The sequence below is a fragment of the Octopus bimaculoides genome, chromosome 28 (assembly GCF_046866305.1).
Source record: "Octopus bimaculoides isolate indiv1 chromosome 28, ASM4686630v1, whole genome shotgun sequence".
NCBI lineage: Eukaryota > Metazoa > Mollusca > Cephalopoda > Octopoda > Octopodidae > Octopus > Octopus bimaculoides.
Window position 1 is genome coordinate 11524740 of NC_142955.1, and position 14712 is coordinate 11539451.

At 38.3% G+C, this 14712-nt stretch overlaps 3 protein-coding genes and 1 pseudogene across 3 annotated transcripts; 2 read left to right on the plus strand and 2 right to left on the minus strand.

Annotated features, from left to right (window-relative positions):
* Positions 1-4560: 4560 nt before the first annotated feature.
* LOC149130555 (histone H3) lies at positions 4561-5003 on the minus strand. The gene has a single exon (XM_089344070.1). The coding sequence runs from the start codon at positions 4970-4972 to the stop codon at positions 4562-4564; it is 411 nt and encodes a 136-aa protein (XP_089200196.1). The 5' UTR covers positions 4973-5003; the 3' UTR covers position 4561.
* A 216-nt stretch (positions 5004-5219) lies between these two features.
* LOC149130556 (histone H4) lies at positions 5220-5711 on the plus strand. Its single transcript, XM_089344078.1, has one exon. It carries the CDS (start codon positions 5254-5256, stop codon positions 5563-5565), a length of 312 nt encoding a protein of 103 aa, XP_089200204.1. The 5' UTR covers positions 5220-5253; the 3' UTR covers positions 5566-5711.
* A 2698-nt stretch (positions 5712-8409) lies between these two features.
* LOC149130557 (histone H2B, gonadal pseudogene) lies at positions 8410-8935 on the minus strand (annotated as a pseudogene).
* Positions 8936-9031: 96 nt separating this feature from the next.
* On the plus strand, positions 9032-9545 carry LOC149130558 (histone H2A-like). Its single transcript, XM_089344074.1, has one exon. It carries the CDS (start codon positions 9068-9070, stop codon positions 9443-9445), a length of 378 nt encoding a protein of 125 aa, XP_089200200.1. The 5' UTR covers positions 9032-9067; the 3' UTR covers positions 9446-9545.
* The last annotated feature ends 5167 nt before the right edge of the window (positions 9546-14712 follow it).

Genomic DNA, 14712 nt, shown 5'->3' on the forward strand with positions numbered 1-14712 from the left:
TTTTTTTTAAGTAAAGATAAATACTTTTTACTTGTGATAATAAAACATTAATAAAGAAGATTAATAATGAAAAATTAATATCTCTTGCAAACGAGAAGGTGGCATTTTCTCTCTTTTTGAATATTTAATTAGAAAAGAGAATATGTTGTTACCAAAAAACTTTGAGATTAATCCAATGAGTTGACAGTAAGGTATGTAAAAGTACTTTTCTACACAAAATTTCTGTGTACGGTCCTGTCGCGCACGCATTCACACCAACACTTTCACACAAAGGTTGGTTGTTAATAAACAATTGTGATGAGATAAACATTCGGTAAATATTTACAATAACACCGTACTTGCTAACTCATAACCCTAACTGGCATTTTCTCTCTTTTATCCCTGTACTATAGCGTAAAACTTAAAATTCGATGTTGCACGCAACATATGTAATTTTCAGAAGAAAAAGAAACAGTAAGGTTTCTAAATAACGAAAGGACTTCATATGGATGCACGCCCAAAGTCATTTATTCATTCGGTCCTTTACGCAATATACACTGTAGGATATTTTTCAGTTTATACGGTAAACTTAATAAAGTTTAAAGTTCAATATTCCCGTGACATAAGTTAGAGATATTGACACGAATTATTCAAATTGTTCGTGGAATGGACCTAATAGAATTAGCTAGAGTACACTCGATATATCATATTTAAATCTGATGTCAATATTTCTACTTGGATAGGAATTAGAAAATGTTATATCTTGATAAACTTCCAATACATATTTTGAATATTTTTGAAACAACTCGTCTTATCAGGATTTATTCGTGGATATGGATTGAAAAATATTATATGCTGATATAATTACCTATTCTAAATATTCTTGGAGCAACTTGACTTATTAACACTGGATATTTATGTATGTATGTGTATATGAAAGATAATGTGTGTGTGTGAGAGAGTGACTGCCACTTACACATACATGCGAAAAATGCATACATGACAACACATCTTCACTCACTCACTCTCACACACACACGCAAAAAAGATGTATGTATATGTATTTATGTAAGGATGTGAATATGAAAGATAGTGAGAGAGAGAGTGCCACTTCCAGATACATGACAACACACCTTCACTCTCTCTCACACACATGCAAATATATAAAAGATGCATGCATCTACGTGTATATGAAAGATGTGTGTGTGAGAGAGAGAATGCCACTTACACATACATACAAAAAATATGCATAACAACACACCCGAGTGAATGGCAGATTTGGAGGTATAGTAAAGTGAGGCGGTAATCTTTGAGATCGAAGGGGGGTGCATGTGAGGAAAGGGTTGCAATGTCAATAGTCAAGGGGCCTGACCAGAGCAGGAAGGGTGAGAGGAGAAGTGAGGGAAGGAAGGAAGGAAGGGCAGGGGGCGTTCTCTTTTGCCTTGGTGCATTTGCTACTAAGGGCCTCTACTCAGGATGAAAGGTAGACTGTACGATGCATATGTGCGAACTGCTATGCTATATGGCAGTAAAACATGGGCCATGATTGCTGAGGACATGCATAAGCTTGATGGAAATGAAGCTGGTATGATCCACTGTATGTGTAATGTCAGTGTGCATACACAACAGAGTGTAAGCGCCCTGGGAGAAATGTTGGACGTAAGAAGCATCAAATGTGGCGTGCAAGATAGATGACTGCACTGGTATGGTCATGTGTTAGGTATGGATGAGGACAGCTATGTGAGGAAGTGCCACTCCCTAACTGTGGAAGGAACCTGTGGAAGAGGTAGACCCAGGAAAACATGGAATGAGGTGGTGAAGCATGACCTACAAACATTGGACCTCACAGATGCAATGACAGGAGAGCAAGACCATTGGAGATATGCTGTGATTGAGAAGACCCGACAGCTGAAATGAGATCGCAGCCATGCATGTCTATCCCAGTTATGAGTACCCCTGTTGCATCAGACGATATGATATGCTTGAGAAGACCTGTTGAGTCAAGTGAAACCAATACCGTATGTGTGGGCAGTGCCCCCTAATTGGCTCCCATGCCATTGACACGGAAAAAGCACCATCCGAACATGGTCAATGCCAGGTCCGCCTGACTGGCTCAGTTTTCCATAAACAACCTTGCCCGGACTTGTACCTGGGAGGGTAACTTTCTAGGTGCAATCCCATGGTCAGTAACGACCGAAGGGGGTCTCAGCATCTCCCTGATGTATGCAAAGTTACTCAAGGGATGTAATTCAGCAGTTAATGGTTAAAGAGATGTGTGGATTTTCTGAAGTATTTTTTATGTTACACTATTAATTTACCAACCAAACTGTCATATGAACACTATGGACTTCTTTCCTGCCTTATCCTGAGTGGCGGTTGTCTACCTGTTTACATCGCAACTATTAACATCTCCCCACAGTCGAAACTTTTCCCTATGTGCTCCATTATGTACTTGTTCATCTCTATACATTGTATAAGCATAAATATACCTTAATATTACCTGATATACATTTTGCCTGCCAGTTTATGTACATAGAAACTTGATTAGTACATTGCCTATAGCCAGTCTTTATTTCAAAATCTATCACATCCCTACATTTGAAAACTGGACGTTTAGACACTAATTCGAACTGAGCACTGACTATGTATCCCCATTGTCTCATGTCATACAACGTCCTATTTTCTGTAATTTCTTTATGCATATAAGTTTTTATGTACATATTAATGTATGTATGTAGGGATCGATAGAGAGGAGAGATGAACATATATAATAAATAATCAGGGGAACTAACTCTCACCTATCAAAGAAAAAAACATTTTTCTCATGCAGTCTATCAGACATCAGTTATGTCTATAATTACGGTACTTGGCTGTCAGTAACTATACCATACAACTGACTGTGTTAAGAAAAAGCTGTGTTGATTAACAAGTGATATGTTATTTTGCAACGTTGAAATACAAATGACGTCTGTTATTATCTTGTCATGAAAGAAATAAAAAAACCAAGCTAACTAAAGCTACATATCTAATGGGATGGCCCCCTAGAAATTTCTAGACGCACAGATCCGTTGGCTTATTTCCCATTATAAAACACAATGCTTCAGACTGGAAGATCTCCGTCAGGATATGCTAGAATGATGGGAGACGACAAATGAGTAATTTTCTATTAGATCTGTTGAAACAAAATAGTGATAGACACAGAGAAAGGTGACACACTGCAAGTGATAAATGACTTATGTTAAGACAAACAAAAATGCCACAAAGCATTTTGTCCAGCATGCTAACATTTCTGCCAGCCCACCATATTACAGAGTGCAATATTAATAAATTTTATTCCAAGGAACATAAAACCGATTTTCGTTTCGTTTCCCATGCACAGCGTTTTCTATTTTATACGTGCCCTCATATTTACACAGTTCACGCTGTTGGTATATAGTTGTTTACAGCTCTTTCCGTTGTTTCCGAAGCGATGGAAGTCATGTTGTTATGATAGTAGTATTAGAAGTTGGTATAAGATAAATTGTCTTTACTGGAATAGACCAAACCATAACGGAATCATGATGTAAGCACCTGCTAAAACCCCTCATAACCTTTATTTTTACGAACTTTTACAATTTCTTTTCGATTCTGTCTTCTGCATTGTGGAATTGATATGACTATGCAAAAAAGAAAAAAATTAAAATTCCCCAAACTCCTTTGTAAAAATAAAGTTATGAGGCTTTGATACGTGCTTACATAATTCCGCCGAAATATTTTATGCAGGTGGGTGCGTATGTGATCTTTTGAAATTCTGAAACCTCAAATATCTATGAGTCGTTGCTAAGTTGAAATAAAGTTTACTGTCCTCATTTTCTGCGAAAATCTAATGTAAAGGGATTGTCTCCATACTGCTAAATACACACGCATATATAGTAATAACGAAAATGACACGTGGATAGAAGATTTAGACTTTAATGTATTGCAACATAGAAAATATTGAACAAACAATGTGAGAGTAACAAAATAAGGTGGTCGTAAGATATGCTAGAAACAACAGCCAAATCATAAATCAATCACCTGGCTTAAGAATCCCATAAAACTAATTTTGTGAATGTATTCTCCACACCTGAGTGTGTACAATTACGAGAAAAAAGATTTGTTGCGTGACTTGGGCAATCTAGCTATCATCTCGAGCACAACTTACGACCTCCTGATTTAATGCGCGGTCCACTGCTGGGATTTATGGAAAATCTAAAAGAAAGGAAGTTTTAGGATTCATGGGAGGGCGGGGAGCTAAAATTCTTTCGTCTTTAGCAGCATAAATGGCAAATGCCGAACTACTTACGTAATCATATGAATCTTTCGCGAAAATTTCAAATGGGGTGCTAAGAATCGATCAGAAGATGAAAAAATAAAAATTTCAAAACTTATAATAAAAGAAAAGGTGCCATCATTTCGAAAGCTGTGGGAAAAAGGAAAAATTCCAGTCAAAACTAACGTGTGTCCTTCATCTTGACTATAGGTTTAAGTAGAACTTTACGAAAAAATTTAGAGGCCCTGAAAAGGGCCGTTGGGCTAAAGCAGTAGCTTCATTATTTCCAATTTAGGCTCTCTCACCACGGATACGGCGAGCAAGCTGGATGTCCTTGGGCATGATGGTCACTCTCTTGGCGTGGATAGCGCACAAGTTGGTATCCTCGAAAAGACCGACCAAGTAAGCCTCGCTGGCCTCCTGTAAAGCCATTACGGCAGAGCTCTGGAAACGAAGATCAGTCTTGAAATCCTGAGCGATCTCACGAACAAGACGTTGGAAGGGAAGTTTTCTGATGAGAAGTTCAGTGGATTTCTGGTAACGTCTGATCTCTCGCAGAGCTACGGTACCAGGCCTGTAACGATGGGGTTTTTTCACACCGCCAGTTGCTGGGGCACTCTTCCTGGCAGCCTTAGTGGCAAGCTGTTTACGAGGAGCCTTTCCTCCGGTAGACTTACGTGCTGTCTGCTTTGTACGAGCCATTCTGATGTCGACACAATAACAATAAAGCGCCAACAACTGGTACCCTTTATATACACTTCAGCGGCGCGCTAAGGTTTTATAACATAATTAAAGCGCCAACACATGCTCTCACAACACAAAGAGAAAGCGCCAAACAACAGCTGCTGCTGAACGCATTGCTGTGATTCAGACACGTGATCTGTAAGTTGTAGTGTTCTCTGCTACGTCTGCGTACTGTATATATATATATACTTGCGACTAGCTTCACACACTATTCCAGTTATTGCTAAATACTTGAAAATATGTCTGGACGTGGTAAAGGAGGAAAAGGTTTGGGAAAAGGAGGCGCCAAGCGTCACAGGAAGGTGTTGAGAGATAACATCCAGGGTATTACCAAACCCGCTATCCGTCGTCTGGCTCGTCGAGGTGGTGTGAAACGTATCTCTGGTTTGATCTACGAAGAGACCCGTGGTGTGTTGAAGGTGTTCTTGGAGAACGTCATTCGTGATGCTGTCACTTACACCGAGCATGCCAAGAGGAAGACTGTCACCGCTATGGATGTGGTCTATGCTCTCAAGAGACAAGGAAGAACCTTATACGGATTCGGAGGTTAAACTGGTGAAGTTTTTGTAACTTCGTTGTCGTGAGTAGCGACAAAACCCGGCCCTTTTCAGGGCCACTCATATCTTAACGTAAGTCACCTTCGCCCTCTTCGATATGCTCAAATAGATTTAGTTTGAATTTCTGTTTCGGTTTCTCAATCTTTTACGTCTGTTTCACAGATAAAGCTTGCAGTTTTTCTAAAATTTCACTTTTTGCATTTTCTTCGATTTTCCATTCTAACTTCAACATCACGTTAATTGAAGGGTTAATCCGTTTTTTTTTTGTTGTTTACGTTACTTCGGATTTATTTATAAAGTCAACTTTATTAAGCGGACCCACGATCTTTCAGCTCTGCGTGGTCGCACGAAAACGGATAGTTTAGTGATTTGGATATCAGGTTTGTACGTTTTACACTAATGAGTTTTGCATAAGTGCAGCTGAAGGCTATTTGGCGGAGACGGGTTATATGTAATCTGAACCCCCCCCCCCTTATTTATTTTTTTTACGGAATCCCACATTTTAGCCTATGGAGATTCCGATTCTGAAAAAATGTTGGCACTATCATGCTATTAGCTGTCAGAAGTGAAAGTGCTCACTGCTAGTGAAGTATCTGTCTGTCTGCCTGCATGCCTGTTGCTGGCCTGTCGATTCTTTGGCTACTGACAGCTAATACCATGACTGGCCGGAGCGAGCTATATGTCTGTCTGTCTGTCTCTCTCTATCTATATATCTATTACTCGAAAGTTCGCGCTAGCTAGTCGTGAGTGGTCGATCCTATTATTTTTAAAATTCAAACTTCATTTGTTTTCTATTTTGATAAATTCTCTCTGTTGAAAATTATATTTTTATATTTTAAATAATTTGCAATTTCAGGAAATATGTTTTTATATTAAATTTGTGTTTTCTACTCACGACTAGCTAGCGCGGACGCGCGAACTTTCGAGTAATAGATAGATAGATAGAGAGACAGACATATAGCTCGCTCCAGCCAGTCATGGTATTAGCTGTCAGTAGCCAAAGAATCGACAGACAGATACTTCACTAGCAGGCAGTGAGCACTTTCACTTCTGACAGCTAATAAGCATGATAGTGCCAAAAAAATTGTTTGAAAAATTTCAATCCCCCGCCCCTCAAGCAGGCTATTTACATGCTAGAAATAACAGCCAAATCTCACAAAACTAGTGTTAGGGTTGGGTATACCCTGTGGATCTATATAAAAACCGGGGTGGGGGGGATTGAAATTAAGATTTTTGAAAAAAAATTTTCCTAAAACGTGGGATTCCGTAAAAAAAAAATAAATAAATAAGGGGGGAAAGGTTCAGATTACATACAGTCCATTTGGACCGGCTATTTAATGTGGGAGTGTCCTAAGTGTATACGAGGAGGTATTTGTGCACATTGGTTTCATTCAGTAATGAAACCTTTCAACGTAAACTGAAGACGAACAGTAGCAGTTATTTACTAGGAAAATAAAAACAAAACACGCAAGCTGGTTTTCACGGAGGTTTCCAATTTTTTGTTCAAAATGATAGCATTTTCGTGAACAAACATTTTGAAAAACTAATTTTCACCCCTCCCTCCTTTACTGGACTTTTGACTTTGGCATGGGAGCTTTTTCAGTTGGAAAATTGTATTTTCAGATGATAGGGTGTGTGCGCTTTTAGGGAGATTTAGCTATTTCTAGCACATCCCACAACCATCGTTTTTTTTTCGCTGACATGGGTATTCTTTCGTTTATGCGTTGAAACTATAAAGTGAAACAAATTCAACAGGAACTTGTGTATGTCGATGGGGGTGGGGCGAGACAGAAAGTGTGTATATGAAGAGAAACCTCACAAAACAGACTTTTGAAAAATGTTATTAGAATCGGATCCATAACCAAAAACGTGGGATTCCGTAAAAAGTGTATTTTCCCAAAGGTTACGAAGGAAAAATCGGATCTCGTGAATTTTCCGAGGGTACCCACACTCTCCAGGTTCGTTTGCGCAAGTCTTTCATATTAGCTTTCTAGTTAACAACCAGCAAGCTGCTTTTCTTATGTTGTTAACGGGTGAAAATCTTTGTATTAACCAAACTCGGTACTATTCAAGAAGAGTGGTCCCGGTGCGCGCTAGCTAGTCGTGACTAGTCGATCCTACAACGACTATCTAGCGCGTATGCGCAAAACCTGAGGGTTTTTAAAACAGTAATTTTTTTTAAAATAAAGTAAATATTTTTTTCTTGTTGAATCTTCCCCATCTTACTCTTAAAACGTCGTTTTACGTTCTTTCAAGGAGTGTGTCACATCTATTTCAGTAATCCCATTGTACGCACTTCAATAATCAGAATTTAGTCGTCTCGGTGAGGTACAAAGACTAAAAACCTATTTTTATCCTCTTTATCCCATCCTCCATTGTATTTGGGCTTGCACATCATACATTCATCTATTTCTACGATGTGCCTAAGTCCAAACGCAAAAGATAATTACTGGTAAAGTCCCTTGAACTGTATATTTTGAAAGACCGACTTTTTAAACGGACTCTTTACCAAAAACAGTGTATAATTTATTTACTTTGTTTAGAAAAAAACCCTCATACATGTTTTGCGCATGACACTTTAGGTAGTCGTAGGATCGATTAGTCACGACGTGCCAGCGCAAGTGTGCGGACCGGGACAACTCTTGAATAGTACCGAAAATTTTTCGCACTTAACGTCATCTGACAAATTAATTTTTATTTTCAAGGTGCTAAACTGCATTAGACCCTCAAGGATTTAAATTACAACGGAGATGAATTATTGTCATGAACGAAAATCGCAGATCAATAGGAAATCGAAAGTTTACAATCACGAAAATATAGGTGGCCCTTAGAAGGACCGTTTTTCGAGAGACCAAGATTTACTTGCTGCTGGTGTATTTGGTAACAGCCTTGGTACCTTCAGAGACGGCGTGTTTAGCCAACTCACCGGGGAGAAGCAGACGCACAGCAGTCTGTACCTCACGGCTACTGATGGTTGAACGCTTGTTGTAGTGAGCCAAACGGCTGGCTTCAGAAGCTATTCTTTCGAACAAATCGTTGACAAAACTGTTCATGATAGACATAGCTTTGCTGGAGATGCCAGTGTCGGGGTGGACTTGTTTCATTACTTTGTAGATGTAGATGGAATAACTTTCCTTCCTCTTCTTCTTTCGTTTCTTGTCCCCAGCGGGGCGAGTGGCCTTAGCCTTGGAAGCCTTCTTGGCTCCTTTCGAAGCGGTAGCTGGTGCTGGTGGCATGATGTCACTTGCTAGTAACTCCCCATCTACTCTATTTATAGCTGTCAAGTAGGCTCAGCAGATGAACATTTCTGTAAATTCGCGCCGTTCATTTTCATTGGTAGAATTTGACAACTATGTCACGTGACAAAAGCCCGCTTATTTTCACCTGCTTATCGACTGCTGGAGCCTACTAGGCGGTATTTAAAGGCGAAAAGCGCTTTGTAATTTTTAATTTGCTTCGCTGTTTTGTTGCCAACTAATAATATCAAACTTTGAAAATGTCCGGACGTGGTAAAGGAGGTAAAGTGAAGGGAAAGAGTAAGACCCGTTCATCCCGTGCTGGACTTCAGTTCCCTGTCGGTCGTATCCACCGTCTTCTCCGTAAGGGAAACTATGCTCAACGTGTTGGTGCCGGAGCTCCAGTCTACTTGGCTGCTGTAATGGAATATTTGGCTGCCGAAGTGTTGGAATTGGCAGGAAATGCTGCCAGAGACAACAAGAAATCGAGAATTATTCCCCGTCATTTGCAGTTGGCCATCCGAAACGACGAGGAGTTGAACAAACTTTTGTCTGGAGTGACCATCGCCCAAGGTGGTGTTCTCCCCAATATCCAGGCTGTTCTTCTCCCCAAGAAGACCCAAAAACCTTCCAAGTAAGCGCTTTCGATGATGGCGTTTGGCTTCATCCAACGGCCCTTTTCAGGGCCCCTCATTTTCTACACATAGTCTTCTTGCCGGTTTTATTTGCGATTCTTTATTGCGGGTGGTTTGTTTTGCCCGTTTCTAGCATGTTAGGAGACGGTGATACAACACCAATCCGTTACCTAAGTATTTTTTTCTCTCCCGGCCCGATTTAGACCTATTTTGGGTCGGGGGGACGATGGGACAAAGCTTTGTCGTGATATAAGGGAGGTTTGGCTGTTGTTTCTACCCCAATCTTCGTAAAACATCAATATGGTATTGATGTTTTACAGCTGAAGTAACAAGCGTGGTCCATTACTGGAATTTAAGTATGAAAATTGAAACAATGTTATGAAAAATAGTTTACATAACTCCTATAAATCCCAGTAATGACCTTCAATATTCTATGGTTACAAGTAATGGTTGAGGGGGTGGGAATTGAATTTTCAACATCTTTGTGAATGTGGGAGAAAATTAGGTAAATTTTGATACTGAATGTTTCGAAATTTACCGAAAAATATTGGTTTGTTTACTTTAGCTCCTGGTCATACTAAGAAAAATTAGAAAAAGACAAAGCTTAATGGGTGTAGAAAGATCTAAAACGAATATGGGGGCTATTTTGGTAAAAGAACGAGGGAGATGGCTTTTGGAAAATTCACACGATCCGATTTTTCCCTCACAACTTCAAGGAAAATGGGTATCTTTTCATGAAAGTTTATACAAATACCTTTCAAACAGCATAGATTACAATTTTAGAGAAATTTGAGGAAAGCTTTTTCCGGTGGGCAGGGAAAAAAGTTTCGGATCGGAAAGACCACGTAGTTAAATTTTTAAATTCCCACCCTCCGGACCGATTTTTGGCCCAATTTTTTGCTCCTAAAATCTATGAGAAGACACTTTTCGGTAGAAGAAAAAATTGTAAATATTTTAAAAGGAGAAAGTATGATTCAAGGGAGATTTGGCTATCGTTTCTAACACAACCCTGTCGTTTCTTTCTCCATCACGCATGTATTGATGTTTTTTTAATATTTTTCTCCACATGAACACATTTATGCTATAAAAAAAAAAAGAAAAAAATTCAAGATTTATGATTTTTTTCAGCCCTACTCTCCGCCCCTCATTGTTTATAATTTAAAATACTGGAGAGCCTGAGGTCATTTCTGGCATTTATCCACAATGATTTCTTAAAAATAGGTATGTAAAAGATAATTAATTTTAAATAGTATACTTTCTGTAAGAAAATGTTTTTTTTCTCGGCCTTCTTTTGTTGCTGCTTATATCTCACCAATGGAGCACGCGTATGGTCCATTGGTATCATTAAGGGTAGAGGAGGAGAAGAGTCCAAACCGTTTTTTCACAAAAAGATGCTACTCGTCATTTCGAAAGCTGTGACGAAAAGCAATTGGAAAATCCCCGTCAAAACGGAGAAATTTCAACTTACGTGGTCTTCTTGATCCGAAACACTTCTCCCCACTCGCCTTGGAAAAAATTTTCTACCACAAATTTCTTTATAATCGTAATCTATACCGTTTGTAAAACATTTGTATAAGCTTTCATTAACAGATACCCATTTTCCTGAAAGTTATGAGGGAAAAGTCGGATCGTGTGAATTTTCCGAACGTCCTCTCCCCACCCGCCTCCGTACATTTGTGCTAATTTGATTTTATATTCGTTTTCTACACCATTTTTGATACCTATTAGACTGGGGTTTTTTTTCTTTGCTGACCGGGAGTTAAAGTAAATATAAACCAAATATTGAAATACATGTTTGTGTCAAAGAAACAAGGAAGGTAGTCATGGGAAGTGCTAGAAATAATAGCCAAATCTCCCTTAAATCATCTTTTCGTCTAGGTCTCTGGAGGGAGAAATCAATATAAAGATCCTCACCCGTTGACGGTAACAAAATAAAAACCAGCCTACTGGGTGTTAACAACTGTAGAAAACGAATGTGAAAAACAAAAATATTGCGCAAACGAACCTGATGGGGTGGAGAAGACTTTCGGAAAATTCACAAGATACGATTTTTCCCCCATAACTTTCAGGAAAATGGATATATATTGATTTTTTTTTTTTTTACGGAATCCAACGTTTTCAACTACGGACAATCCGATTCTGAAAAAAGATTTTTTAAAAATAGCAAATTCAAAATTTCAATTTCCACTTCCCCGCATTTCTTCATTTTTCACTTTTTCTGGAATTTTTTTTTTTTTTCGAAATACGTAGAAAAAAAAGATTATGATTCTGAAAAAATAAAAATTATTTGTAAAATTTCAATTTTTCAACAAAATACCCCCTCTCCTCCCAATTCTACGGCATTGGTCTTCAGGCAGGCTATCCACATGCTAGAAATAACAGCCAAATCTCAAATGGGCAAGACCATTTTCAGTTCCACAAACACACGATGTTTCGCGTTGGTCAAATGATTCTCTTTAATCTCACTTTGTCACAGTATTTCTTTGCTATTTTTACTTTTCTTTCTTTTCAAAAGAGCTTGCTGTTATTTCTGCATTCATATTTTTTTGTAACTTTCAAAAACAAGTAAAAGAGAGAACACTATAATTTCACATGAATTACTTTGTCATATTAATACGGCAAATTACTCTAAAAGAAATCTTTGCAAAAAAGTGAGTAGATTGATTACATATTTCTTTCATTATGTTATCGCAGTTTTGTGAGATTTAGCTGTTATTTCTAGCATGTGGATAACCTGCTTGAAGGCCACGGCTATTGAATTAAGAAAGTGTCTGGTTTATATATATATATATATATATATATATCCATTTTCCTGAAAGTTATGAGGGAAAAATCGGATCTTGTGATTTTTCTGAAAGTCCTCTGTCTACCCACCCACCCCAGGTTCGTTCCGAAGTTTAAAATAAAACAGAAAATTGAGGATTAAACCTAATTAAACTAATGAACTGATATTAGGCTATTTGAAGTCATAAATATATTTTCAGGGCGTGAGGGTATACATAGCTGTGCAATAAAAAGCTTGCTTCGCTACTGTGGTTCCAGATTCAATGCGCGATAGGCTGACGTGTGGCATTTACGAGTGATGTCACGCAATGGGATCGAATCCGGGACCGGGTGATTGCAAAGCAATCGTAACCATATGGTTATATATTGTCATGAAGTTATTGCTGTCTCGATAACGGTGTAAGGGAGATAACTCACAAGTAAAACAATGGCTGACAACATTACCGAATATCAAAAATATTTGCGTCTGCTTTGATAATTGAAATTATCGTTCTAAACACATAAATGCTTCGATGGTGTCAAGGACGACATTGTTATGGTTATATTAAGTAGGTTGAGCGATCGCATATTATTGTCTTATCTCAAATGGAACTATTTTAGGTCAGGTGAATCTGATCAGACCCACGACATTATTCTGACTATTTCTGATGTCGAATATCCTGAGGGACGTTCGTTGGATTACGGCCGATATTCTCTCAAATCAAACTCTTTTACACTTTGTGACTGATGCGATTCCGAAATAATCCGTGGTAGTTAATCGATTGTAATTCTGTTTTATTTCAGCAAAACATTCCCCAATGTCATGTGTCCCTTGTAGCTCAAAAGAGTAGCATTCATTTGGGCGGAGTTTCGAATGAGGGCGACCACAGAAGTTGGATTTTGTCTGAGCATTTTTTTTTTTCACAACTACTTTCAAAATGATGGCCGGACATCTTTTTATGAAAAAATTGTTTGAACAATCATTTGTTTCACACATAACCCTCTTTCCCCTCCTGACCAATATTTTTGCACGACGCACTTTAAATCTTTTATATACCTTTTTAAAAATCACTGGAGGTGAATCCCAGCAGTACGTTCTTTCTCTCTTTCTGATAACACACCTCCCTCGCTCTCAGTCAATTCGACACACGCTCAAAGATGCGAGAAAATAAATACAATGTACGCTGTTACTCTCTCCCTCACATACTCACACATCTCCCCCTTTCTCACACACACCCTATCGGCATATACACGTCTCTGTCAAATTTCTCAAAGGAAATATACATTTCCACCCACAAAAAGAAATAAATTTTTATGGAAATTACCGAACGCTGTGAGTAAACAGCTCTTTCTGTTTGACGTATTTTCAACGCATAAACGAAAGAATACCCATGTCAGTGAGAAAGAAACGGTGGTCGTGGGATGTGCTGGAAATAGCTAAATCTCCATTTAAAAAAAATAGCACACACAACCTATAGTCTGAAAAAGCTTATCCCATGCTTTTTAAGTGCTTAGTACCAAAATAAAAGTCCAGTGAAGGAGGGAGGGGTAATCTTCCAGTTTCGGGAGGTAAAAAAAGTAAATAAGAATACAAGGGAAATAACTTAACATCTTACTAGTATTATCCGTACTCTCCCCCACCCCACCCGTTCGCGCATTCTTCATATTCGTTCACAGCAAGTTTTACACTAATTTACTATTTTTATTTTTGAGCTCGGGTCAAACGCTTTAGTTTGACCGTTATTTCCCTATACTGGAAGATTACCATAAGCTGTTGTGCAGCCGGTGCTATGATATTCAATCACGTGTGTGATTTATATATAAACAGTTAACTTCAATCACGTTTGTGATTCATTTATAAACAGCTAAAAAAAAACATTTCAGAGTAGTACGGATAATACTAGTAAGACGTTAAGTTATTTCCCTTGTATTTTATTTACTTTTTTTTACCTCCCGAAACTGGAAGATTATCGGAGAGAGGGATGAAAATTAATTTTTCAAAATATTTTGTTCACGAAAATGCCATCATTTTGAACAAAAGATTAGAAAACTCCGTGAAAACCAACTTGCGTCTCTATTTGCTTTTTTCCTAGTAAATAACTGCTACTGTTCGCCTTCAGTTGAGGTTGAAAGGTTTCATTACTGAATGAAACCAATATGCACGAATGCCTCGTATACATTTAAGACACTCCCATATATTAAATAGCCCTCAACTGCACTTATGCAGAACTCTCTGGGTGTAATAGATTAATATTCTTAAAAACACACAACCCGATATCCAAATCACGGAACAAAAAAAAAAATAATAATAACCAGCCAGGTGTTAATAACTGAGTGGAAAACGAATATGAAAAAAAAAATGCGCGCTGACGACCCTGGGGCTGGGGGGAGAGGACTTTTGGAAAATTCACAAGATCCGAGTTTTTCGTCATAACTTCGCGTAAAATGGATATATATTGATTTTTTTTTTTTTTTTTTTTTACGGAGGATCCGATTCTGAAAACGAT

Coding starts and splice junctions, on each gene's coding strand:
- LOC149130558 (XM_089344074.1), top strand. CDS start 9,068: ATGTCCGGACGTGGTAAAGGAGGTAAAGTGAAGGGAAAGAGTAAGACC.
- LOC149130555 (XM_089344070.1), bottom strand. CDS start 4,972: ATGGCTCGTACAAAGCAGACAGCACGTAAGTCTACCGGAGGAAAGGCT.
- LOC149130556 (XM_089344078.1), top strand. CDS start 5,254: ATGTCTGGACGTGGTAAAGGAGGAAAAGGTTTGGGAAAAGGAGGCGCC.